At 41.1% G+C, this 27653-nt stretch overlaps 2 protein-coding genes across 3 annotated transcripts; both read right to left on the reverse strand.

Moving 5' to 3' along the window:
- Positions 1–356: 356 nt before the first annotated feature.
- upf2 (UPF2 regulator of nonsense mediated mRNA decay) lies at positions 357–15947 on the reverse strand. 2 transcript variants are annotated; one of them, XM_027004043.3, is made up of 22 exons: positions 15805–15947; positions 14122–14499; positions 12834–13613; positions 12594–12754; positions 11942–12133; positions 11649–11804; positions 10489–10592; positions 9725–9810; positions 9434–9542; positions 9193–9306; positions 8917–9033; positions 8654–8839; positions 8269–8472; positions 7841–8116; positions 7226–7409; positions 6099–6250; positions 3337–3438; positions 3158–3256; positions 2812–2982; positions 2372–2513; positions 2152–2272; positions 357–1262 (listed from the first exon to the last, which is right to left on the reverse strand). In XM_027004043.3, exons 2-22 carry the CDS (start codon positions 14496–14498, stop codon positions 1253–1255), a joined length of 3843 nt encoding a protein of 1280 aa, XP_026859844.1. In that variant the 5' UTR covers position 14499; positions 15805–15947; the 3' UTR covers positions 357–1252. The 2 variants fall into 2 exon arrangements, with proteins under 2 accessions (XP_026859844.1, XP_026859845.1); XM_027004044.3 differs by having other exon boundaries at positions 14122–14502; positions 15805–15938.
- Positions 15948–16705: 758 nt separating this feature from the next.
- fam180a (family with sequence similarity 180 member A) lies at positions 16706–20458 on the reverse strand. Its single transcript, XM_027004067.3, has 3 exons — positions 20191–20458; positions 18299–18396; positions 16706–17530 (listed from the first exon to the last, which is right to left on the reverse strand). The coding sequence occupies exons 1-3, from the start codon at positions 20270–20272 to the stop codon at positions 17201–17203; spliced, it is 510 nt and encodes a 169-aa protein (XP_026859868.1). The 5' UTR covers positions 20273–20458; the 3' UTR covers positions 16706–17200.
- Positions 20459–27653: the final 7195 nt, after the last annotated feature.

The following is a 27653-nucleotide window of genomic DNA, read 5'->3' on the forward strand; positions in this document are numbered from 1 at the left end:
AGCTTTTATTGCTTGCATAAAAGTATTTGATAAACACAGTTAAATAAGATACAATAACATTTGTTTCTCTTTCTGAGCCTGTAAGAATTACAAGTGTCAACTAAAGAGGCCACATCTAAATTACTGTTCACCCACATCCAAACCCATTAATGTTTATTCTGCACCAATTTTTGTGCTGTCACCTATGGACAAAGGTCTGTACTTTCAAATTAAATATTTGTTACCTCACTTGAAAACACACATTCACACACGTTTCTAGGCAAAGTCCAGATGATCAGTAGAAGGTACACTTTTTGCTTCAATAGACAATTACTTTTTCAACAATAACTTAAGTAAATAAGACACTAGGAGTCAAGTTCAGCAATTAAATCACTTTACTGCAATATAATCAATCATTCACTGACATACAGCTTGTGTTGTGGCCAAGGCCGACTGTAAGCACATGGTCATACTGAGATAATATAAGATATTGAGCTGAGAGAAAACAATCACAAAGAAACCTGTTAGTCATTAATCTCATGTTTCAGAGAAAGCACTTGTTCATTTGTCAAATGCTGATATACAGCATAAAGAGAAAAGAAATAGACAGCTCAGGGAGTGCAAAAGTTTGATTCAGATGAAAAATAAATGTATCCCTCCATTTAACACCTCCTCTGCTGAGGAAGAGGGCACATTCCACAGTACTCTCCCTCATCATCTCTCAAGCTGCCTTTATGAACTAAGTTTGTTCCTTCATTTTTTGCACAAATGGCCCAGTTTCCTGGCTTCTCATGCTTCACCTGTGAAGATGGTTCCAAGCCGAGAAAACGTTCCTCCTCGTCACTGCGACATGTGGAGGATGGCTTGTGCTGTGTCGTATGTAACAGTGCTAGAAGGAAAGAGCTCCTTATCCAGCATCAATTTTGAGAAGAAACCACTAAACTCTTTTCACACTGACCCTCCATGAACAGTCTCACACAGTCTGCACTCTGGAGCCCATCTGTCCATTTCATGGTTTGAATGTGTGTCTGTTCATATCTGTGTGTGCACTTGTTCCTCTGTATGAGCTGTACTGGTCATGAATTCTCCAGCTCTAGAGCTGATGGTGCCCGCCTTCCTCCTTTTGCTCTCCTCTCTGGTGGCTGTAGTGAGGTTGGAGTCTGTAGGTCTGTCTGTTGCTGGTACGCCTCCCCGTCTCTGCAGGGAAGGCCATTGCACCATGCTCTCACGTTCCGTTTCTCTCTCTCCTTCTCGTGATCTCTCGCACACTCACTCAGCGTCTCCTGCAAAGCAGAGCAGCATGTGTCTGTGTGTGACCAACAGGAACAATCAGAGTTACACCAAGAACTCAATACATACATGCGAACACAATCCTGCAAGAATGCAAAAAAGCCCTTAGCAAACAATCTTATGTGCATCAATCAATCAATCAATCGATTAATCTCCACATCCCTTGGAACACTGATTAACACTCAAAGTACACCAAGCTGGAACAGCCAATCTCTGATTTTTTCCCCTCACATTGCACATGCAAAATTTTATTAAAATAATGACAAATGGAATTTTTCTTTAGGATAATAAACAGAAGGAAAATCAAAACACAGTAAAGCATGGTGAAAACATTCATCTTGTAAACATGCTATATTTACAGTTGCTTCTTCAGGGCAAAAAAAAATCCAGCTTTCAGTAAACATAAAAGGAAAAGGGACAGAATCACATTTTGTACAATTTATTCACTCTTTGGAATCTGAGGCCTATAAAGAACAGCTTTAGAGGAGGCTACAGTGATCCCCCAGTTTCTACTAGAATAACCAGAGTGGACTGGTGAGAGTGAAAAGCTGTAAGGGAACAGTCCCAGTCCAGGGTGCCCTCAGCAGATAACTGTTGCTGGATCACTTCCTGTCATGCCTTAGCCTTCCGAGCTGCGCTGGCTTCTCTCTTAGCATGGCTGCCTTATTGCTGCACTTGCTTCTTTCTTTCACCATTTTAGTTAAACGTGACTATGCTGCCAAGTGGCCCTATTCTTTCTGCTTAGAGGCACAGCAACTAGCAATTACTCATACCATACAATCTGTCTGATCATTTTGAACAAACATGGAATATCAGAAAAGCATGCAAAAAATGGTATAGCAGATAGCAGGTAGACACCGTCATTGATTTTACATGCCTTACCTCCCTCCAGTCTTGAATATAAGGTCTGCATTGGGAGCCCCTTTAGGGTGCTGATACCGTGGCCGACGCTCTCGGTTTGTGTTAGCAGGTGCAGGTCTCTGAGCCAGTGACTGCATCATCTCTGCATGTATGCAAAGTCCACAGACAGAAAAATGAAAAACATATGATTCACAGTCTTTCTGATTATTCAAGAGAACCGTCCTGACTGGCGCTCTCTCACCCTGGTAGTCCTCCTGTTCCTGTCGCTCGTTGATGTCTAGGGTGAGTTTCTTCATTCGCATGCGCTCCTCTTGCTCTGCCTGCTGCTGGTTGAAGTGGTTGGCGGCCAGGTGAGAGGACAGCGGTACGTTGAGGATCTTAAACTAAAAAGAACAAGGTTCAGTCCACACACAAACATACAAGCAACAAACTGGATTTGAGTAAAATGTAAGGAACCAGAACTCTGGCCAGCAGGAGTAAGCAGGAAGTATAGAGAAATGCAGAGCAGAGTACAGTACAGTAGTGTAAAGGGCTGTGGGCATGTGTGCACGCGTATGTATGTGTGGTTTTTCAACAGTGCACATCTGTGTGCTGTAGTTTACTATCCCAAAGCAACTTCCTGTACACACCCTACTGCTTTAGCCCAAAACCACACAGACACACACACACAGACACACAGACCTGCTGCTTGTTGCCTTTCCTGGTCAGCATGACAAACTGCATGGTGTCACTGATGTCTGTGTCTGCATCTGCTGTGCAGGAAGGGGCAGGGCCTTTCTTTAGCTGGCTCTTCAGCTGCAATGGAATAGCAACATCGAGCTGGTGCACCTTCACTGCCTCCCCGCTGCGTTGCTGCTCATGCATGCACACACGCACGCACACACACACACACAAAAAAAAACGTCAAGCAGGACTAAACTCCTACTTTGTCATGGACTGAATCAGTGAAACAATATATTTCATCTAGAATATTACAATATTATTACTACAGCATTACCACCTCCTTCTCAGTGTTTGTGTTAAGTACCTGAAGGTTCTCCAACATCATCTTGTCCAGAGCCTGAATAAAGTCATCATCCTCGGCACAGGCCACGTGCTTTAGCCCTCCACCCCGAATCAGCACCTCCTACACAGCGACAAAGGCAAAAGGCTCAAGTCACACTCTACACCACGTCTTCATTAAGTACTCAAATAATAAGAGCTCACATTGTTCTCCTCGTCTGTCTCATTCTCTTTGTTGGAGTCAGTCAAGTAGTCTGTGTTCTCTTCCTCTTCTTCCTGTTCCTCATCCTCATTCTCCGAGCCTTCCTGTATGTGTACATACCAAGTTCAGTCAACATCTCGAGTCCCACAAAGACGAGCCTCTCACAAAAGCTCCTTAACAAAGTTTACATAACCGTTTCCGCGTTTCCTTTTTGCTCTATTGGTTTGTTAGTTTTGTGACACAAACCAGTACAGACATTTCTCCCAGTTACCTGGCAACCATCCAGGTGAAACAACAAAATATGGATCCTATTTCAACAATAACCCAATAAGAGCATGAAGTCAGTTCAGCACAATACCTGTTATACATATAAAAGAAATGATAGTGGCAGGACAACTAGCTGGCTCTGAAAGAGACCACACAAACCAGGCCCATGCATCATCGTTAGAAGCCAAGGTCACTTCCCCTCACTGATATCTACATTTCCAGCATGTGTGAGCAGCAAGGGTTACTTCCACTCCCTCACTGCTGACCACTACATGTTGAAAAGGAACTGGCAAATGTACACGAGGTGAAATACTTTGTGACATATTTAGAAATTAATTAACTGATAGTTAGGATTTTGGAGGAATTTCATATATTATTCCACATTATGTCCCAGTTTACAGACCTACAGTGCATCCGGAAAGTATTCACAGCGCTTCACTTTTTCCACATTTTACATTACAGCCTTATTCCAAAATGGATTAAATTAATTTTCCCCCTCAAAATTCTATACACAATACCCCATAATGACAAAGTCGAAAAAGTTTGTTTGGAATTGTTGCAAATTTATAAAAAAACCCAAACCAAAAAAAAAAAAAAAAACCTGAACAAAAATCACATGTACACATGTACATTACAGCCTTTGCTCAATACTTTGTTGAAGCATCTTTGGCAGCAATTACAGCCTCAAGTCTTTTTGAGTATTATGCTACAAGCTTGGCACACCTATTTTTGGGCAGTTTCTCCCATGCTTCTTTGCAGAACCTCCTAAGCTCCATCAGACTGGATGGGGAGCATTGGGGCCCAGCCATTTTCAGATCTCTCCAGAGATGTTCAATTGGGTTCAAGTCTAGGCCACTCAAGAGCATTCACAGAGTTGTCCCAAAGCCACTCCTTTGTTATCTTAGCTGTGTGCTTAGGGTCGCTGTCCTGTTGGAAGATGAACCTTCGCCCAAGTCTGAGGTCCAGAGCGCTCTGGAGCAGGTTTTCTTCAAGGATGTCTCTGTACATTGCTGCATTCATCTTTCCCTCAACCCTGACTAGTCTCCCAGTTCCTGCTGCTGAAAAACAACCCCACAGCATGATGCTGTCACCACCATGCTTCACTGTAGGTGGTATTGGTCAGGTGATGAGCGGTGCCTGGTTTCCTCCAGACATAACGCTTGGCATTCAGGCCAAAGAGTTCAATCTTTGTTTCATCAGACCAGAGAATTTTGTTTTTCATGGACCGAGAGTCCTTCAGGTGCCTTTTGGCAAACTCCAAGCAGGCTGTCTTGTGCCTTTTACTGAGGAGTGTCTTCCGTCTGGCCACTCTACCATACAGGCCTGATTGGTGGAGTGCTGCAGAAATGGTTGTCCTTCTGGAAGGTTCTCCTCTCTCCACAGAGCAACACTGAAGCTCTGTTAGAGTGACCCTTGGATTCTTGGTCACCTCCCTGACTAAGGCCCTTTTACCCCGATCACTCAGATTGGCTGGGTGGCCAGCTATAGGAAGTCCTGGTGGTTCCAAACTTCTTGCATTTACGGATGATGGAGGCCACTGTGCTCATTGGGACCTTCAATACTGCAGGTTTTTCTGTACCTTTCCCCCGATCTTTGCCTCGATACAATCCTGTCTCGGAGTTCTATAGACAATTCCTTGGTCTTCATGGTTTGGTTTGTGCTCTGACATGTACTGTCAACTATGGGACCTTATATAGACAGATGTGTACCTTTCCAAATCATGTCCAATCAACTGGACTTACCACAGGTGGACTCCAATCAAGTTGTCGAAATAACTGAAGGATGATCAGTGGAAACAGGATGCACCTAAGCTCAATTTTGAGTGTCATGGCAAAGGCTGTGAATACTTATGTACATGTGATTTTTGTGTTTTTTTATTTTTATTTTATAATGAATAAATTTGCAACAATTCCAAACAAACTTTTTCCACTTTGTCATTATGCGGTACTGTGTGTAGAATTTCGAACAAAAAAAAAAGAATCTAATCCATTTTGGAATAAGGCTGTAACATAACAAAACGTGGAAAAAGTGAAGTGTATACTTTCCGGATGCACTGTATTATGTGATGCAAGGTCTATAATTCATAATTTTCTTCCCAAGAAATAAGATTTATGTACAAACAGGAGGTCGTCCCTTTATAGTGCCCTTAATAGCCAGTCTAATACAGGAGGCATAACTTGGGCTCCCCTGATATATTATGAGCTTTAAGGACAGAGTATAGACTGAAATGGAAGAAAACAATGTATTCTGTGGAATATTTTACTTGATTAGTTTGTGAAATGCCAAACTAAACTCTTCCCTAATGTTTTAATACCCTTTAATGCCCATGAAGCACAAATAAAAGGACATCTGGTTAGCAGATTAAAATTTTTTCCAAACAGGAGCATGCCTGTTTGGATATGTGTGTGTATATATATATATGTCTGTGAGTGTGTGTGTGTGTGTATGTATGTATGTATGTGTTTTCCTCAGTGCATCTGTGTCATCATGGACTGACCTCTTCCTCTGGTTCATTCATTTCGCTTTCGTTTCCAGACTGCTCCTCTGTCTCTGCTCCCCCTTCATCATCATCATCCTCGTCTTCCTCATCCAGAGCCTCCCCCTCTCCCATGGCACTGGAGCAACGACCATCCTTCTGTGTAGCTAAACCTGGACACACACCCACCATGGTGTTTGTCACACTGATTGTGAGAACAATAGAAGGTAGCTGTATCTAAAGACCCAGCCCGCATTGATGCTGGAGCTTTTGTCACTGTTCTGCTCTTTAACCCAAACACATCCTGCTTCACTTTCACAGGCTTATCTTGCTGATTCATATTTCCCTTTTTATTCAGTTGCTACCAACAGTGTGACAAATCATTACATAAAACAAGATAAAAGGGACACGTCCACACCATCCCACCCACCTGCCAAAGATTACCCTGCTAAATATGAGTGGAATGTGCACCAACACATACTAACCTAAACCATACAAAGTCTCTATTACAAAGTAGAATATAAAATTGTCAGTAAAACAAATGAGAGAATGAGACAAAAACAAAATTTGCATAAGCTCACTGGGGGCTTGGATTTGGACATTTATAACAAGCTATATAACTAAATTTAGATTTGATTCTCTAAAAATCAAATAGGTTTGTTAAAATATTCTTTAAAGAAAACAGAAAATCTTGTTTACCAATTTATTTTATCTCTTGCTAAAAGATACACTAGTCCCTTTGTGTAATACAATGTATGTACAGGTACAAGTTTCACCCAGGAACCCTCTCCTATGACACCTGTTCCAACTTTAAGCAAAAATTACACAAACACACACAGGCATGACAGGATTCCTTTGCAACACTACACACAAGTCACCTCTTCCAAAAATGTGATACCATTACACATGTCAAAAGAATGCTACATTCTCTGCCTCTCCTTCAGGAATGTAGAAGTTAAGAAAGTATGAATGAAGAGGAATAATGAACAGGTCAGAGTGAGGTAGTCACTAGCCTCCCACATGCATACTGGAATGCTGCTTAGCAGGCATAACAAACCAGCCTAACTAGTACAAGCTCTCTCTGTTTCACTTACACACATACAAACACACACGCATGCGTATATGCGTGCACACAAGCACACAATTACCAAGTTTGACGAGGACTTCTCTCTCTAGTTCAGTGACCTGACGGCAGGCCTCTTCCAATGAGCTGCAGAGGTGCATTTTGGGCCTCAGTAGCTCCAGCATGTCACTTATCATGTAGTCAATATCAATAGGAAAAGGATGATCTTTAGTCCACACCTCCAAACTCTTCTTCCACCAAATGTACCTCTATACACGTGTGCATGCACAAAAACATACAAGCAAACAAAGAAATAATACAACAACATTGTTACTGACTAGTACAGATCACTTTTAGCATTCCAAAATTCTTTTTCTGAGTTCAGTGAAAATAAAAGTGGGTATACTTCTGACCATATTTGCACTCATCATGTCTAAAGTCACAACAGTATTTTTGAATTATATGAACGATAACTGTTCAAGTTCAAGAGTGAGCACCAAAATCTTTACTTGGTCTGAAATCTCAGTCATGTGTCCAGTATTACATTAACAATCATTTAAACATATCATCTACACAGTCCATCAGTCTGTTGTAAATGTGTGCTTCTGTCCAAACTAATGTTGCACTGATATTGCTACATCCTAAAGGTCATAAACAGTTTAGTGATTCACCACCATCTGATGAAGAGAGAAAGACTGACCTGAAAGTAGATGAGGAAGCAGTCAAGCTTCCGCTTGCTGGAGCCACGGTCGAAGTACTGGCCACAGGTGTCCAGCAGGGTGCAGACCAGGCGAATGCGGAACAGGTGCTCAGGAGGGTCCAGTGGACTTGGGGAGCCGTCAGGATTCACGCCAAACGAGATGAAGGAGAAAAGAGTGCGGAAGATGACGGCAGACTCAACCATGCGGTAGTTGTACAGCTCTCCCAGGAACTTGGCACTGCTGATACGCCGCTGGTTAAACTTTGGCTGATTCACCTGAGAATGTAAGAGCAAAGCGAATTATTTCTACTATTTTATAACTGACATGAGATACACGTGATATCTATGACATAGAAATAAGTTGTAGAGAGTGATGAGGGAGCCCTAGCCTTGTCTGCAAATGCACAATCACTCCCACACTGACGCACCTCCATGCCAAGGCGGATGTCCTCCAGGACCCCATCCACTACATGTATACCCACATCCTCCTGGTATGCGACTAGACCAGCCAGCAAGTTAGCCACACAATGAATGCTGTTGTACTTCACATTCCAAATGTTCACCATGCAACAGATCAGATAACTCTTCATTTCAGGATCCTGCCAGGGCAACTTGCGCATTTGCCTCAAAACCTACACACACACACACACACACACACACACACACTTTTAGACACACAATTGAGTAAACAGGAAAATTCAGCTAAAAGCTTACTTGTTGGGTCAGCTATTGTGGAGAAGGGCTAAGGTGGAACTGTGTGGGCGCATTTGAGTGAAGAGTAGAAGCAGATTTCCACAACAGAACAGTACACACCTTTTCAGTAGTAACCTTAGACAGATCTTTGTAGAGCAGTTTGCGGATATACTCCTGTAGTGGAGGCCTCTTCTTCCGGACAGTCTTCTCCATTGGTGGTGGGTTGCAGTAGTAATATGCATTCTCCACCATGGTCACATATCGAGCATCCAAATGCTGTGCCTGCTTTTTGCGCATCATTTGCTCCTAAGACACACACAGAGCTCTGTTATGCTTAGAGACAAGAGACAGAAAGCGAGAGAGAAGTGGTGTGTGTTACTGACCAGTAGCACGCTGGTACGCAGATGAGATTCAGGAGATCTGAAGAGGAAGCGTCCGCATGTCTCCAACAAAGTGCATGCCATTTCAATATGATGATGAGAGAAATCAGACAAGAGCATCTACAGATCATAGACATGCACGTGTGCACACACACACACACACACACACACACACACACACACACACACACACACATTAATGTCTACAAAGAAAAGAGCATCAATAAACTGTAGTTTGTACACAGTTTGTAACTATTTCTGTGCTTTAAGAATTCTCACTTTCAGGCAATGCAGAGTGTCTGTTTTTGAAAACATTTTAAACTTGGCAAGCTCCCCAATAAACCTCACTGTCTTATTCTTGGTCTCAATGTTGATTTGGTCCTTCTTTCGAACCTAGGAGGGAAAAGGAAAATTCCTTAATTAAGTGTAAACAGACAAATATTCCATATAAGGGCATGAGACAATCTGTATAATTGGCTGTAGGTTTGTGAATGTAAAAAGCATGGGGGCAGAATCACACATGAAATCTGAAGTCTCCTTTGAGCATGGAGCAGAGGTCCTCTGCAACATCAGACATGCAGGGGTGCAGAGTGGCCACCAGCCGCGAGTAGAATGGCAACAGATCCAGCCTGGTGAGGAGAAACAAACGTACAAAATTCAAAACTATAATAAACAGGCAAATGGACTAGTTCAATTAAAAAAAAAAGAAAGAACTTGAACTCTATGAGCTGACTGGAGCAATAGCTCCATCTAGTGTTAATGATGTTCAAATACATGCACAGTGATGAGTGGAAGAGGTGAGCTGATGCACCTTTGCCTGGGAACAGTGAAGAGAGCACGGACCAGCTTCCTCCGGTTGGACTTGGTGTTCATATTCATACAGAAGTCCATCGCAGCCTAGAAATAGCCATGTTTCACCATATTTCATTTTTCATACCATTTGTGAAAAGGGATGCTGAATAGGCCCAGTACATCATTAAATACACAGAAGGCTTTAACTGCCATGCTCTATAAAGTTACCATTGATAGCGTCTTGACCAGGAGCATCATTGTCTGGTATAGGAACAGACAACACCACTGGGGCTGTATTCAGGACATGCATCACAAAGACCATCAGTGGTTCCCACTGCTTCCACACATGCTTGACTACCTTGCTTTTTCCCAGAAAATACTGCCAGTTCCTGGGCAGGTTTCTTCCCTCAAGATGTTCGTCAAAAATTTGCTTCCCCCAACCGACCGGCCTCCTACTTATTAAACAAGGCTTACGCTTACCCTACTCACACTAGTCACTTTACTGAATCACAATCTCTCTTTCAACTGTCCACAATTAACACTCTAGTGATTGTTCATGATGTCTTTACAGAGTTAATTACTGTGCTACTACTCATTATGGTCTCCATTACTGGCATTCCAGTTATTAAACCTCATGTCTACTGGCATTTCAATCAGTAAACCTCATGCGTACATACTTTATATATTTACACAGTATGTCAGTCTGACATAAAATTCTAAATCTAGAGGTGTTTGATGATAGAGCTGAATGTTCAACTATGTAAGATGTCTCTCAGTGTATACCTTGTCAATCAGGTCTCTGTTGACACAGTTGGGAAGCTGCTGAATGAAGGCATCAACTATGAGTTTAAGATGAGAACCAGTGCTGGCTTCCTCATCTTCTTGTTCTTTAAAACACACAAAACACACAGTCACTCAATTTTTTGTGTAACAGCCCTTAATCAGAGACTATTTGAAACAGATGACAAAGGGAGCTTTTAACCATTTTCTTTCTTGTAAGTGCCAAGTTGTACAGTACTACTTAACATTAATCACCTTCTACTTACAGGTACCATGTGCCAAGTTATAACTACCATATTATTTACAATGCCATACTTTTCCACATTCATGCCAAGTAAATGCAAAATATGTTAATGCAATACTTTTGTATGCAAATGTGATTACCACCAACCCATGCAGTGCAAAAGACTGAGGCATTTAGTTGGAAAGACTGGGCTCAGTAACACATCAAACTGAAATGAGTGTACTAAAGGTGTACTAAAGCCCGATCTTTAAGCCATCAAACTGAAATGAATTTGATCTACTGAAGCCTGCTCTTTAAGACATCCTGAAAATGTTGATCATGTTTTTTCCTGTTTTTCCTGCTCTTCCTATGTGTATTCAGTCAGTCAGCATGGCAAAACATTGTTGTGCACATATAGACCCTTATATAAGAACACTATAAATACCGTTCTGAAGCAGTCAATGCTAGGCTGCCTATTCACAAAGCCTACATTTTTGTTTTCCTTCTGAGAGAACACACGATAACCTACCATTGAGTCATGTTTGTTTAATTTATTCATGTTACTTATTCTCAGGATACAAAGAAAATCTATTTATTTGAAAGAAAAAAAAAAATCTATGAAGTTACATAATTCCACTTTGTTAAGGTAATTCTATTTTTGGTCCTTCATCCCCAGTCATATATACTACATCTTTTCAGGGGTAAAAATATTCCAATACAAATCTTAAGTGGGGGAAGTTCCCCAATCCTTCAGCTGACCTCTCAATTTATATCTGGGGAACAAAACCCTGACACTTACCCTTCTCCCTGTTCCCCGACCTTTGCTTTGAACTCTGAGCACTCTTTGACCCTAATCTTATTCTTGAGAGACATATGACACTGGACATCACAGTAACAGAGTAGCCTTAGTGCACAGTAATGTATGTTCACAGACAAGCACCTTGCTCATCCAGCAGTTTCTTAGCCAGTTCTTCACTCTCTGCCTCATCAGCAGCTTCCAACTCCAGAGGATCATCGGCGATGTCCAGAGCCTCCAGCTCCAGCTCCAGCTCCTCAGTGCTGCTCGCCTCTTTCCCCTCACGTCCCTCCTTAGGCTCTGCAGTGGCAGGAAGGAATCAAAGTCGGTTCAATTCAACCACCCTTAATCTCCTCACACAGCTGAACTGCAACAGAATGGACGCTGTGTTTGAAGGTGACAGAGATCCGTCGCTCTCTGTCAAGGTGGTTCCAAACCTTTGTTCTCTTCCTTGTCTTTGCCCTGGCTGGCTTTCTCATTATCCTTAAACAGGATGGCAGGCACAAAGGCCTTCAGGTCCACCAAGTTTTCATAAAAGTTACGTGCATCCTCGTCCTCCCAGATTCCCCCATCAAGCTCATAGTCTCCTGGCTTCCCCGGTGTGAAGATATCAATGCCTGGGCCATGTTCTGTCACAAACACAGACAGAGACATATATACACTGTAAAAGCAGTATTCAAAAAAAGACATACTAAACCACTGCCAAGCTCTCCACTCTGCTTGGAAGTTTCTATTTTATATTACACTTCAACATAATATTATAAGCTGTACTATGAGTGGTGATATTTAAGTAGATAACCTGCTACACATGGCTCTTCGAATCTGGCAATAGGGACTGACGTTTTTGCGTGTGCAGCTGACAGGCCAAATCAGATTCATATATTTCATGAACGCGTTTTGCCCCACATAAGAGCAATGCAAAAGATGGTTTGCAGGAAATAATGTCTCTCATTATTCAATGTAATATAATCTGTGACAGCTACAGAAGACATTTCCATATGCACATTTTGTGTAAAGAATTCCAGATGTTTGAAAACTTGTTTGTTTTAATGTGTACGTTTTAATGTATTTCTGTGCATTTGTCTGTACCTTCCTGAACAGTCTTATCCTGAGGCAGCTCAGGCATGTTCTCATCCAGTAGATCAGCAAGAGACTGAGTATTAGCTAGCAGTTTCTGATAGCATGTTGCAAACTCCTCATACTGCTTGTGCCTGTCCTCACTCAATTCTCCTTTAGAGTGCAGGATACGCCTGAAAGAAAGGCACACTGAATTGTTATGGCCCTATACAGAGATCTTTAAGACTACAGTAGAAGGTGCCATTCGCTTACCTGTTTTGTCTTTCAATGTTTTGCAACTCTCTGTGATCTTTCTTCAGGTGTTTGGTGAGAGAAGTGAAATACTCTCTGAGCAAGTTCTGGAAGGGCTGCTGTTTCTCAGTGCTGATAATCTCACTGGGAGGGAACGCCAAAATGAACTTCTCAGCTGCACTTTTCACCCTGCGAGGCACCAACCCAGCAATGTCGTCGCCACAATGCTTACAGAAGCTGATCACCACTGAAACATGAGTGTGAGTCTCACGATCAGCACTGATGATGTTCTTCAGCTGCTCGTAGATGAGCGAGAGCCCCTCTTTATCAGTGAAGAGGCCCACTATGGTGAGCTCAGCAATGAAACGCAGGTCTGTACGCAGCTTGCTCACATTTGGGGCCTTCTCCTCCTTACGAGCCTCAAAGTGCCTCTTCCAGGTAGCTAACAGGAGTGGGGCGAAGTCTGCATAACGCTGGTGGAACAGGGAACAAAGGTGCACAGCACAGCCTACATCCGAGATCTTCAGCTTGGCCTCAACCAGAGAGCTGACAGCCTCACCAATGTACTTGCTGAGGTTGAGGGAGGCAAAGTCATGTGAGAGAGAGTCTCGCTGCTGTTCTGTTAGTGTGCGAAGCTTCTTGACAAAAGCTGTGTTCTTTTTGAGGCTGGAGTCCAGTCGACTAAAGAAAGCTTCCTCTGGGCGACTTTCATGTGCGTGCTGGTTCTTTCCTCGCAGCTCCTTTCTGGTCTGGTGCCTTTCCCATGCCTCCTGGTGCAACTGCTGAGCTTCCTCCTTTTCCCTAAGAACAAAGTCAATGTTTTATATGGTTTCTGTAATTTGGAATAAAACTTTGTGTTTGCTGATTTGAGTCATTTTTAAGATAGTGTCATATAGGCAGGGATCTATATCTTGTGTCTCCTCTATGCAAACCTGTATCGTGTTTTCACTGAATGGAGACATGTAACTACATAAACATTTCAAACCTCAGCACTTGCAACATGACAAGCATATTCCAGAGAGATTCTAACAGCCTGTTTACAATGATCAGAGAAAGGGCCATTTAAATTGCTGCAATTTCTCTGCCTATCCCAGCAGTTTTTCCTCATCACACTTCTTTGATGATAACTGATTTTAAACATGTTCCAATATCAGTGATGTAGATATATGTAGTGTTGAGAACCAGATCATGTCTAACATTTTTTTTGCCCCATACAAAGCTCAGAAATGGGCAGAGCCAATAGAGAACATTAACGTGAAATACATTATCAGTGGTCAAGCCTTATACATAAATATCCCCAGAACCTTACTTGAGCTGAGCAGCCTCCTCTTCCTTTTGGCGTTTAGCTTCCTCCTCTAGGAGTTTTTTTTCTTGTTCCTCCTGCTGTCTTCTCTCTTCTTCCATTTTCCTCTTCTGCTCTTCTTCAGCCCTTTGTTTTTCTTCTTCTTTCTTCTTGCGTTCCTTTTCTTCCTTCTTTCTCTTCTCCTCTTCGAGTCTTCGCTTCTTTTCATCAGCAGACTTGCTGCCATCTTTCTTGCCACTCACTTTGTTGTCATCCTTGCCCTTGCCCTCTCGGGAGGAACTGGGTCGTCTGTCTCCATCTCTGTCTTTCTCCCTCTCTTTGTTGCTGAAGGAACCCGTCTCTTTCTCATCCATGTTTACTGACTTTTTGCGTTCAGCAGGCATTCTGCTAAAACATCAGAGGTTATTTTTGTTTGCTAGGGGTTCTACAAACTTTATCACGGTTAATTAGCTAGTAGTCTCAGCTAAACACTTGCTAGCAGTCTTACTCAAATCTAGCTAACCTAGATACCAACACAACAAATCAACATTGGCTTCAAGATGACCTAATAAATGCTAGTTTCTTACTACACAACTCGTTCGTGTAAGCTAACGGAATAGTGAACATCTATAAAACATACATAAAACTTTTTTGACAAGTTTGAACTACTTTAGACAATTGGTCAGGTGTATCCATCTCTCACAGCAAACGTACACTACGATGGTGAGCTAGCCAAATAGCTAGAAAGGTGGCTTAGGTATTTTATTTAACCTAACCTAGGTTAGGCGGAAGTTGCTAGCTACGTCGTATTTCCGTTGGTATAAGTGGCTGGAAGGGCTCGTGAGCCTTATGTTACAGCCGTTATAAATTCAGTTTGTTAGCTAAAACTGGCACCTGTAGCGGTGACAGCTGTACAGCTCAACAACTAGGCTAGCTAGTTCGCTAAACTATATAAAATTGCACTGGTTACACGGTCCCATTTCGTAATCTTGCACCTTGTTCGCTTTAACTCAGACGACAATTCACTCAATATCGTCGTATCTTATTTACTAGTGAGTTGAATGCACTAGCTACAAATTTTCAGCATATGCAGAGGAGTTAGCTAACTCCAGCTAAACTACCTGGATGAGATAGTGAGCAATCATATCCTAGTTATTTTCCTCTACAAACTGAACAAGCTCCAACCTCTATCTATCAAGTTAGCAAATAAACCAAGCAAGAATATTTAGTTCGTTCTACCTAGCTGGCTATTAAAACCACAATTAACGTTAGCTATGCAATCTAATCCCCTAGCGATGATTTGTGAGTTAGCTAGCTAGCAAGCTAGATGCTATCTCTAGCTAGCCATCAATGAGTATTAGAAACTTTAGCTACGCAGCTTTCCCTTATTCTGAAAGAACATTAAACAACAAATACAAATGCTGATACACACAGACTGACTTATAAATTCAATAGATCTTCTTAGACGCCAAGTATACATTCCCTAAGGGCAAAATGGTAAAACGCGGTAACGTAGCGTTACCTAATTAGCTAGCTAGCTAATATGCTCAGTACTGTCAATGTTAGCCAGTTCGTTTCAATTTCAGGCCGTCCAATAGGATTGTGTAAACATGGGACAGCCACCAGCAACTTCGTTATTATTGACAACAATACCAACAGAAAAGCAAAATAATTTTTCAGCATTGTCTTTAATTAACATCATTATCTTACCTTCAAATTATGCAAAAATAACATAAGGTAGTTTCGGATGGACGGTTGACTTTTTCTTGCTGGTATCTTTAGTAGTTAGGACCCCAAAACTGGATCATTTTGTGCGCCTGAGCAAAATGTAAAACACTGAAACCAGGGATGAACTAGTGATATCGATGTTAGCACGTAATACGAATAATAGTATTTTCCTGATATATCTTTACAACTATTTTATATAGTATATATGTGTGTGAAGATTCACTGGTGTAACCGCGGTGTATTGCAGATAAAGATGAAGAGGAAGTAAACATTGCAATGAAGTTCACAAGGATTCCAAAGAAACAGGACGTTTTGGACAGAGATCCTTCATCAGCTGCCTACTTCTGAAGTTTTTCAGATTATTTTGGACTCACAGTTGTTGAATTTGCCATATGACAAATATGGGAAAGTCAAGGCATAAATATTACTAATGATAACAGAGCAATATGGATACTCAAATGTGTAACTCCAGTTATTATTTTTTTAAATTTCTTTTGGTCTTGAGAACATTTGGTCCCATTTGCTTACATTTATCTGATACTTTTATCCAAAGCAACTTACAGTTATGAGTGATTACAACTTGAGCAACAGAGGGTTAAGGGCCTTGCTCAGGGGCACTACAGTGACAACTTGGTAGTGGTGTGGCTTGAACCAGCAACTTTCTGATTACTAGGGAAGTACCTTAACCACTGAGATGAATAACAAAGTATAGCTGAATAGTGGACAGAATGATATATATATATATAAATAAATGTAAATGTAAAATTGTGCTTTGTTTCCCAAAATAGTGCTTTTATAACATATGCACATTTGATAACCAGACACAATATGTGGTACATGACATATTGTAATGAATATTACATATGAAAGGATGCAAGCATGAGACATTTAGTATTTTATATTTATAAAAATACAAACATGGCATTGTTCTGTTGTGTATTATTGTTGACACAAGGTGTTAGAAATTTTCTGTTCAACACTTCTCAAGGTCAAAGAATTGATTGGGATTAAGAACAATATTAATATTGCAATATTTGACCAACACTGTTGGGGGAAAAATACATGTATTTTTTCTGTCTTTCTGTTTTTTCTTTTTTCCACAGTGAAATTCACTTTCTTAATAAAGTATGACGTAGCATCCCACAGATTATAATGGATTTGGTCTGGCATTAAACTTTCCAGTTTTATTTAGCGTAGACATATGTCTCACGACTTTCTAAACGATTCATAAGAAAAATTAATATTACAGGCACTAATGCTCGCCCTTTCTTAACCTTACAAATGAAAGTTAAATGAAAATGAAAATGAATAATCTACCAATAAACTATGGGTAAAACAATCTTTAATGAAAGATTAAAGAAAAACACAGTAAATATCCTTACTCTGCTCTCAAATCTCCTTTTATGGCTTTATAGAGCTGAAGCAATGCATCAGCCCACAACTCCCTCTGGTGGCCTGGAGTGGTCTGTGCAAGTCGCTGCGACGTGTACACCATTGTGAGTAGTGTGCGCTCAAAGTCTTCCCTGTTTAAGTGACCATGGCGTTGTTCCAGGTGGTAGCAGAGACGACGGATGTCTGACAGGGTCCTTGGAAGAATATCGTCACACACAACCTCCAGGGACTGCAGCCTCCGTAGAGATGCCAGCTCTTTGTCAGTCACACGAAGCACACCTTTCTCTGCTTCCACAGACAGGCCTGACCACAACACCTGATGGACACGTAGTAAAAAAAAGTTCCACACTCACCCAGTAAAAACTTTGACTCCCCATTTTTGTTCTTTGTTGAACAAGTAAAATGCAGCCTACTGGTAAATCCAAAACCTATCTTTATTGATAAAACAACCATATGTTCTGTCCACCAGCAAGGTGCAGTCTGCACACCATGGTGAAGTTTGTAAAATTCACACACCCAGGATGAACAGAACTGAATGTGCCTGAGCTTCTCTGATTCTCTCTACTTGTAAAATTTCTGTCTACTGCTGTCCTGAAGTCATAAATGTATGATGAGATTTCATTCTTGTCATGGTGCAGTCAACAGTTTACCCAATGCTTCTCAAAACCAATATGTAGGTAAAGAATGAGCCAGAGACCTCTATTTAATGGTGAGTCATTGGCAAGGTGTCCAGGAGCTAACTAAATTCTGTTTCATAGCAAGAGAATTGAGAGTCTGTGCGAGCAGGAAACTGGTGGATGCTTGACTGCATGGTGATGTTTATGTTGCACATACCCCAGTATTTTTGTTCAACTAAGCTCTGCTTACACTGTTTACCCCTCAGTGAGGAACAGCTGATTAATATGTATTAGGAAAAAAAAAGCTTTTCTATTTTTCATCTTGGGTCACCAGTGAAGCAGACTGAATATAAAGGGTTCAATTATGTGCATTATCTATTGTTATATTATCTTTCTAATTTAACCATTTGTATTATTTAACACATTAACTGATTGCTTTTAATTAAAACAGTACTGAATAAGCCTACTTCGTAGAGCAGGTTGGCATCCTCCACTGATGTTTGAATTGAGGGGTTAAGTAAAGCCGGAGTTCCTCTCTTCACCCTGAAGGCAGATGGGTACAGTGCTGAAGAAGAGAGTGTTATAAGTCATCACACACTGAGGGGTCACATATTCTTTGTTCTATTCTAGCCATGATATGCCTTAAAGCAGAACATTTAAAACATCTGCTGCAAGAGGTTTGACTGGCTCCCCGGAGGGCTCGACTGCTAGTGATTGCCAAGGTCCAGGCTTTAGAGGGGCCTCATCTGCTCACAGGTCACAGCCTGTCTCAGAAGCTTACAATGCAGAGATGTCAAAGTGAGCAGGCATCTGTGTGGCAGTTGCACCAAGCAGGGTCTAGCCTGATGCATCTCTCAGCTCTACATAATAATATGCTCCAGCTGCACTGCATACATATCTTACCATAGAAATTAACAGTAATCAGCCAGTCTCATAACAATAAGGTGCATGCTATATCTAGCCTTACCTAGTTTGCATTGCAAATATTGCTGCGCTTTAGTGATTTGGCACCAGGAAGAGAGACAGAGCAGTAATACTGGGACAGCCTTCCGAAATGTATCAGCTATTTATGCTTGCTTTACTCACTCTCAGGGTTATCACCTCAAAACAGAATCTTTTTGCTCAATTTTATATATATATATATATATATATATATATATATATATATATATATATATATATATATATATATATATATGCTTTGTGAGCTCAAGCAATTTCTTACAAATGTACAATTAGAATATCACTGGGAAAGTGTCTGAGGTCTGAGTAGGAATTGCTCTCAGTTGAGGTTTACTATGATGAATGCCATGGCACACCTTTCCTTATTAAATAAAACTAATATCCTAAAATTATGCTCTCAGGTTACAAACTATTGTTTTGTTTATTCTTACTGTGCATGAGATGTCATTTTGTGCCAAAATTCCACCAAGTTTAATGCCTTACAAGGAAACGGGTGACTGACCGTGGCTCTGTGCCAACTATAACGTCTGAAATATCTGATATGGATGAAGATAGTAACACTAGAGAATGACAGTTCTACAGAAAGCTTCATATAAAACACTCTCTCAGCTCCCCAATGAGGGACAGTAATTATGGCTCCAACCATTGGTACTCAGGAAACAGTTTGGCTGCAGATTAGGGTGCAGCCAAATGAAATCCATCAACCATGAGGGATGAATCAAAAAACCAAAGTCGTTTGTTTCAAATTAGAAAAAAAGAAAATAAAAAAGGGGAATTTCCAGACAACCAGACTCAGCTTCTGCTCAGTCTGCTCCTGTGTGTCTGTTTCTTCAAATGTAAGGAAAGGACATAGCATTGAAGCTCCAAGGATTTCCAAAGCATCCATCGAAACTGTATGCAATAATGTTGTCATCTTTATTTCTCATAAAGAGATTTTTGCTGATAACTTTTCATGATAGTTAAGTAGGGTTGAATGTGACCACTAACCCATCCTATGTTCTATTAACAAACAGGAATGGAAGGTCAGTTTAGCTCAGATTCTGTTCTTGGGACATTCAGTACTTCTCTGGTAATGGTGTTTAGATTCTAAAGAAACAGCAAGATATGTAGCTTTTGGACCCAGTCATAGCAAAACAGCTGAAGAGCCTTTCTCATGGGCACACATCTTTTTTTATCTATGAATATTCTGAATCTCATTCTGAATCTTTTTAATCTCCATTTAGTGACTGAATAGTTTCAGAATTTATCAGTCCCAAAGCATTCACATGCCTGCTAAAGGTGAATGGTACTCATGTTAAATCATTTTTGTCAAATTATGGTCAGGTTTTTTGTGCTAAACTCAGAGTCCAGACTTCTCATTTCTATTTTAACTTGTCTTGTTGTAATTCCATCTTACCTTTCCTCCAGTGCAGTGCAGCAGATATGGTGATATTGCAGAGAATCAAAGACAAAATCATGAGGGTTGCAGTGGTTTCCATACTCTCTTTTGTCTCTCGGGGTTCTGTGCACCTCTCTAAGTTAGCATGTACCACTGAGCGCAGGCATTCAAAACATTAAAGGCAGTTCCTGCACATACACACACACACACACACACACACGCACAGACACGCACGCACGCACGCACGCACCCTGGCCCACATTCCCGACTTCCATCCTTCTTCTCCTCCTCGTCCTCCTCCTCCTCCTCCTCCTCCTCGCCCTGGCCCTTCTCTCCTCCTCTTCCTCGCCCTGGCCCTTTTCTCCTCCTCTTCCTCTCATGCACCCATTCCCTCCCTCTTTTTCTATTTCTGACTGAGAAAGTAATGTTGTCGGGAAGAAGACTGAAGGTGACGTCCATCTGGAAGTCATCACAACCTTGAGACAGTCTGCTTGTTTCTCTGTCTTCCTGTTGCCTACCATTTTGACTGGTTATCAAGTCCCACCTGGCTGCTACTGACAGACCCATCACCTCACTTAATTGCAGCCATTCCTTTCACTCTAGTCTTCCAATCATTATTACAATAAAAAGCAGTGAGGCCTTCTCAGAAATGAGACCAGGCATGTCAGCTAGATCAATGCTATTTCACACAAATCTAATGAACAAACAAAAGTTACATAAACGTTCGCCACTGTGTGTTTGCGGTGCACTAGCAGAGCTGAGCCTCTAGGGCATGCAGTTTGCTATGAACAAATTCTGCTACAGGAATTTAGAAGAGTTTCCATTGGCTTAGTCACTAATGTTTTGAGAAGGAGTTCAGTAGTGACAAAAGAAAAAAAAACATGAAATCAGCTGCAGTAACAGCTGCAAGGAGAGAAAAATAATTTTTGGTATAGAAAAACATCATCACCCTGTTCATCTTGGTCAAAACTGAACATGTTTACAACCACTTCTTTATACTGCCATAGCCTAATGTATCCTTTTGGTAAAGTCAAAAATATTGTACATGTTTAGCAATATTGACAAATACTGGGAAATGTTATACATATGGCAGTTGGAACATAATAATAAGTTGGAACAGGAACATAATTGGCCTCCAGTACCAAATACTTCATTAGATGACTTCAAACATCCATCCATTCAGTCTCTCGGCTCAACCATTCTGCCATTGGTTTTCAGTTTCACCAGATGTTGTGGAAAAGCTCTCTAGGAAGCCATATGGGCTGTGAGTGGCATTGCCCTTATAGCTCTCCACATAACTATGGACTAGAGCAACTCAGTGGCTGATGCACACTGGGTCTGAGAGTGCTTCTCTCCATGATCACAGGCCTTAGCACATGCATCCAGAGTTTATGAAAGTACGAGTGTAGAAGAGTACCTGTGAAGGCATGTTGCCCATTGGGTGAGACTGCGCAACACGGTTGGCAGTTAAACATGTGACTGACTCACTTTATACCATCTGCCTCCACATTCTGTTGAGTGCCTGTTAGCAAGGCACGCCTAGGTTGAATTGTGTTCAGGCAGAGGTATGGCACGTACCACCATGCAGTGAAACCTGTGCTGAATGGCACAGGAACTTGCCTCTCTTCCTTCCTATGACCTGCAGATTTAGTTATTTTAGTTCTGCCAACAGGTGGCACTGTACTGCCACAGTTCTCTTCCATGAACCCCTTGCCATAACAGCTCTGTTTGCACTGGATTCATTTTGAGCTTTCTAACAAATACAGAAAAACTCAGTCTCTCTAATGAAACTATGCAAAGCACTTTTCATGTTGTCTGGATTTAAACCCAGGTGGGCACCCTTGTAAAGCCCCTCCATGTAATTGCCTGTGTAAACCTCAGATATGTAAATTGTCTTAGATTGCTGGCTTTGTGTGTCTGAATAGCCCTAATTGCTACATCGTGAGGCCGCATATCAAAGCAATGCTTCATCTGCTTTTAAAGGAAATGAAAGACAGAGGCACAGGGAACAGCTCCTAGCCTTCTAACTCTACCTGCACAGGGGCTTCTGTCTTTGACCCTGAAGTCATAAATAGCCTGTATCTCATTTCTTTTGCCGATTCCCAAAGCTGTACCCGAGGTGGCACAAAGCGAGAAGTCCCTTTGCTGTGGTTTCAGTCTCAGCTCAGGCAGGGCGGAGAAGATTTCTCTTACTGCTTGCAACACACACACACACACACACACACACACACACACACACACACACACACACACACACACACACACATACAGAGACACATACGCACACACACATACACACATACAGAGGCATCGCTGAGAAAGCAGAATGTTTAGCTTCAAGCTGTCGCAGCAGAGTCATTTAATTTGTATCGCCGACCACTAGGTACACTCTTTGTCAGGAAACACATGCTGTACCTGCATCTTTTACATCATTCTATGTGAGTAATTAAAGAGGAAACTATTAAAGACATCCCAAAAATGAAGACAGCCATCTCCCAAAAGTTCATCTTTTTGGAAACCACAGGTAAAAATCTGATTTTCACCTGCTTCACAATCAAATTAATTCAAACAAATATACACCACTCCTCCTCTGATACTAGAATGATAGGATTCTTGGTACTTGAAGCCAAGCTATCTCAGTAACATGATTCAGTAAAATCATGTAGAATTTGATGAAAATAATCACAAATGCTATGTGCAGAGATTACCTTTTCAAAAGCTTGGAAATATACATTTCATAAATTATCATGGAAGGGCAGGCATTAGCCTGTTTTCAGATAGGAATATTTTTTACCATTCAATCTAATGGGTTTTGGAGGAGCAGAAAGGTGGAGTTTGCTGATATGTACAGTTGTGTGTGTGTGTGTGTGTGTGTGTGTGTGTGTGTGTGAGAGAGAGACATGGAAAGAGTCATCTGGAAGGTGACCAGGAGTTTGATCAGTCTAGGGAGGATATGCAATTTAATTATTGATCCCAACACATGAGAATTAATGAAAAAGCTGTGGCCTACCACAGGAAATACTCTCTTCTCTCATAATCACTGATTCACAATTACCATCACCCAAATGTGTAACCTACTGTAGGTGAGTTTAGTCAGCTCTTGTGGCCTGTACATAAAACCGTTCTACCAGAACCATTTGCTTTAAAATTCATAAATGCAATAACAATTGCATTACTTTTCTCACACTTATATGCCAAAGAACTCTCAATGATGAAGGTCTTTTATCTATTAGAGTCTAAGAGGGTAAAAACAGACCAGCCTGGGTGATGTTTTGAATTGTTTTAGGTTATTAATCATGCTCCCAGAACAGTAACATGTTTGATTCCATCATACCACAAAGGAGATTACTGCTCCTGCCCTACCACTGAAAACAAAACCTAGTAAGCTCTTGAGGATTTTAGGTCACAGAATGTCAGATCTAGCAATAGACAATAGTGCTTGAGATATAAATCAGTATATGTCTGTCCACAAACATTGGTAAAATGTAAGAATACCCCTTGTGGAAAACAACCTTCATCATCCCTTTTACTTGCCATTCAGCATTTATCTGATGCTTTTATCTAAAAGCAGCTCACAATTATGACTGAGTACAACTTGAGTGTTAAGGAACTTGCTCAGGGGCCCAACAGTAGCAAGGCTTGAACCAGTAATATTCCAATTACAAGTCAAGCACATTAACCACTGAGCTACCACTGCCCCTGCAAACATATTTAACTATCTAACTAAGTTTTAGTATTTAAGTATCTTTGCAGTGTCTTGTCTCCAACAAGGACCTTGAAGTTCAAAGCATAAAAAAGAAGCGTTTGCCTTCAGCAAACAGACACACAAACCTGTTGTCTGCTTTATATCCTTGTAACCTGTCTGCATGTCATCACTTCACTATGCAGTCCAGGCAATTCATACCTGTGGTATCAAGGCTCTTGAAAAGTTCCGTACAGGATGCTAATTGTAAAAGTATTGAGGCCATAATAAAAAAAAACAAAAAAACTACATCAGCTACAATGGGCTCAGCATGTTATTAGAATATTATAGGGCCACCTTGCTAGGTAAAACTTTTACTGTCTGCTTCACCACAGCCAGGACCACTTGAAAACTGTTTTAATGAGATGCACTATTAGACCAGAAGGCTTAAAGAATGTGGCGCTTGAAAACAGCTCAGATGTGATCTTATGAAAAAAGACCAGAGAAGTGGAACAGAAGCAGGTCATGAGGAACAAATTTTTTAACCATAATGATCTAACCATCACAAAGTAGTCTGTATGTACTAAATTATGTACTAAAATTTAGTGTTGGCCTCATAAGTGGATTTTACCACCAGCAACCTCATAAGTTCATGACTTTGTGTTTGTCCATGAGTATGTGAATTGCTAGAGTGCTTTTGTAGTGAATGAGGATCCTGATGTGAGATGCTGTTCGATCCGCCCAGTAATGAAAGCTCTAATGGAGCTAATGAATGAAAAACAGCCTGATGGATCATGAGCTAGCACATCTAAGGTAAACAAATTTCTCAGACATTGGGAGAGAGAGACAGAAAGATATCCCAACAGGGACAGGCATTACTGTGATCACAAATGACTTTAGCAAATGTCTGACTCAATGTTACATTGACTGGAATGAGTATGTAATTAATTGAAAGCTATAGTTTATGTGTGGGTTTCTGTGACCTATGTTTTATGGAAAAATGTGTGTATCAGCTTTCCTCCACTGGTATAGGTTTTAACCACAAGATCTAGGTCATCTGCACTGAAGACCACTAGAACTCAATAATCAGTATACTCAGTATACTATATATTAAGCAGCCAATCATCAGTATCATCAATCATCAGTATACTCAGTAAACTATACGTTAAGCAGCCAAGTAGTAGAGAGCCTGGTGATTACTTGATGTTAGTGATGACAGATTCTCTAGTACTTTCATTTAAGTCCTTGTGTTTAAGATGTGCCTCCTGTTTTAGAAACACAGTAAGTACATTGCCTACTTAGCTGATTTGTTAATTCTAAGGCTGTTAATAGCTAATAATGTCTCTAAATTGACTGGTTGTGGTCAAACATGTGATCTTTCACATCTAGAATTCTTCTAGAATAGTATGAGCTAATAGGTCATTCTGGTTGATGATGGCTTAAAAGTGTTTAGTCAGTTTTGAAAGTATCAAACTTTGGCCTTTCAGGAGGGCGTGACCATAACTGACTTCAAAGATGCAATGGTGCAGAGCTGTAAATGTTATCACATTGATCCATGCAGGACTGAATTTCCCCCCATTGATCAGTGTAGGACTGAATTTCCCCCTTTATTCTGCAGCATGTGCTGTTTTGCTAGTCTTGCCCTAGAATGATATATGGCCCATTTCTACAAACATTGTATTTTCTTAGCTTAGGAATGGCTCGTTTTGCTTGCTACTCGCCACAGCACCAACACTTGAATATCCTTTAGGCACTGTGGAGGTCGTAGTCCTATTTGAAGCTTTGATAAAATCAAACAATTAGCACTTCTAATATAGCCAATGCCTGAGCACTATCTGATGGCTGATAAAGCTCTGCTCCTGTGACAAGGAGGGTGAATGTTTGGACATGGCCTCACTCTGAACCTCTCTGAGGTGGTGGAGTGATTTGATGGATTGCTGTCATAAAGTGGGTCACTTATCGGTACACCTGAGGCCTTACCACTCATGTTATCTCATCAGGGAGAGCTGTGACCGTGGGAACAATATGCTGGTAGCTCACTACTGAAATAGAGAGAAAGAGAGAGAGAGAGAGAGAGAGAGAGAGAGAGAGAGAGAGAGAGAGAGAGAGAGAGAAAGGTATACAGTGCAAGTGTGAAAGAGAGATAGAAAGAGAGAGACAGAGATAGAGACAGATATATGGTGCTTGCTTTGTTTCATCTCTACTTGGACTAATGCAACAATAGACAGGGCAAGTGTATTTAGGTCTAGCTACTTGTATTCCTGCTGTTCTAAGGATTAAGGATGTCATGACAGCTCCATGACCTTTGGTTCTTCTTTTCAGATGATAATATTGGTGCATAATAACTGACAAGAGTGCATGTTGGTCAGAAGAATATGGTTATGATTACGAGTCACTCATGCTCAGAAACACTCTTTCTTCCCATTTAGTGTCTCTTCTTCTGAAAGTCTCGCTTGTCTCTCTCTGGGCAGCTATATGAATACTAATCTTCATTAGGGTTAGCATGATTCATGGTCTGTGTTCCTAAAAGTTATACTCCATATTTCCAGATTATTGGAAATTATTTTCTTGTTTCTACCACTAGAGAAATGTCCAGATAGATACAGTATCCTGTCCAGCACTGCAATGAAAACGCTTAATTGTAATGAATCGTCAGGACACAGATAAGTGTGGATCCAAATGCAAGAGTTTATTTTGACAACAGGTAGGAGGGAGTGGATAGGTGAATTGGAAAGATAGTCGTCAACGGAAGGAATCTGGCAAAGAGGAGGGTCGAGGTCATAGTCCGAGGTCCAAACCAAAGGGCTAAGCAGAAGGCGTAGTCTGGGGAAAAAATAGAGGTCGATATCCAGGAGAGACAACAGGAACAAGGTACGCTCAATATGCATGGGAATACAATACTTCGCGAGTATTCTATGGGAATGTGGAGGCTATAAAAGAAACTGAAATAAGAGACATGTGAAATCAATTAGTATTCAGGCAAAGGTGATCTGTGTCTGGGCAGGGAAAGGCTAGAGGGCAGGACTGATGCTGTTACATTAATTGGGTTTTCCCAGCACAAGGTGAGCAGGACAATACCTATATAGTGCTGCTCAGTCATACAGGAGACTGATAAAAGCAGATGCCACTGTGTTCCAAATGCCAACGATGATTTCCCTGTGCCACTGATGTATAAGGCCTTGACTAATACTGGATCCCATCACCAGATGCTCCAACAATGTCTGACTTTACTCTGCTAAAAGATGTTGTTCACCAAGGGCAGAGTAAAAAACCTGTCAGGAAATGATTAATCTATCACTGGTGGTGTGTACCTCCCAGAAGCGCAGCTTCACGTTAGAGTCAAGTCTGAATGGAAATGATAAGAATTGGGACGTCCTGTACCATTTTTCAGCAGTAGGAGACTGCAGTGAAATTCCTTGTGTGTTGGGGTCTGTGTGATGTGTGTCACTAATACATTGATACACTAATCACTAATACATCTGGCAGGATGTACTGTTCTAGCACTCTTTACTTGCAGACACCAATAAAGCAGTGAGGCAATGAGTGATGACTTGCATGGCAGATCTATATAAGTTTGCTATGTGGATGTGTCTACACTTATTTCTGAGGACCATTGCTGCTCTAAGATCCCCTGTTGTGAGTTGCAAGTCATCTAGCTATGGTCACTATTTGGAGTAGAAATGAAATGGTAAAAATTTAATATCACAATTATAGTGACCATAATTATCAGTTATCAGTATTATAATTGTATTATTCAAATCTGCTGTAAATACTGAAAAGTGCTGTTATAGTGTTATTA

The sequence above is a fragment of the Electrophorus electricus genome, chromosome 4, assembly GCF_041902795.1.
Source record: "Electrophorus electricus isolate QZ-2024a chromosome 4, ASM4190279v1, whole genome shotgun sequence".
NCBI lineage: Eukaryota > Metazoa > Chordata > Actinopteri > Gymnotiformes > Gymnotidae > Electrophorus > Electrophorus electricus.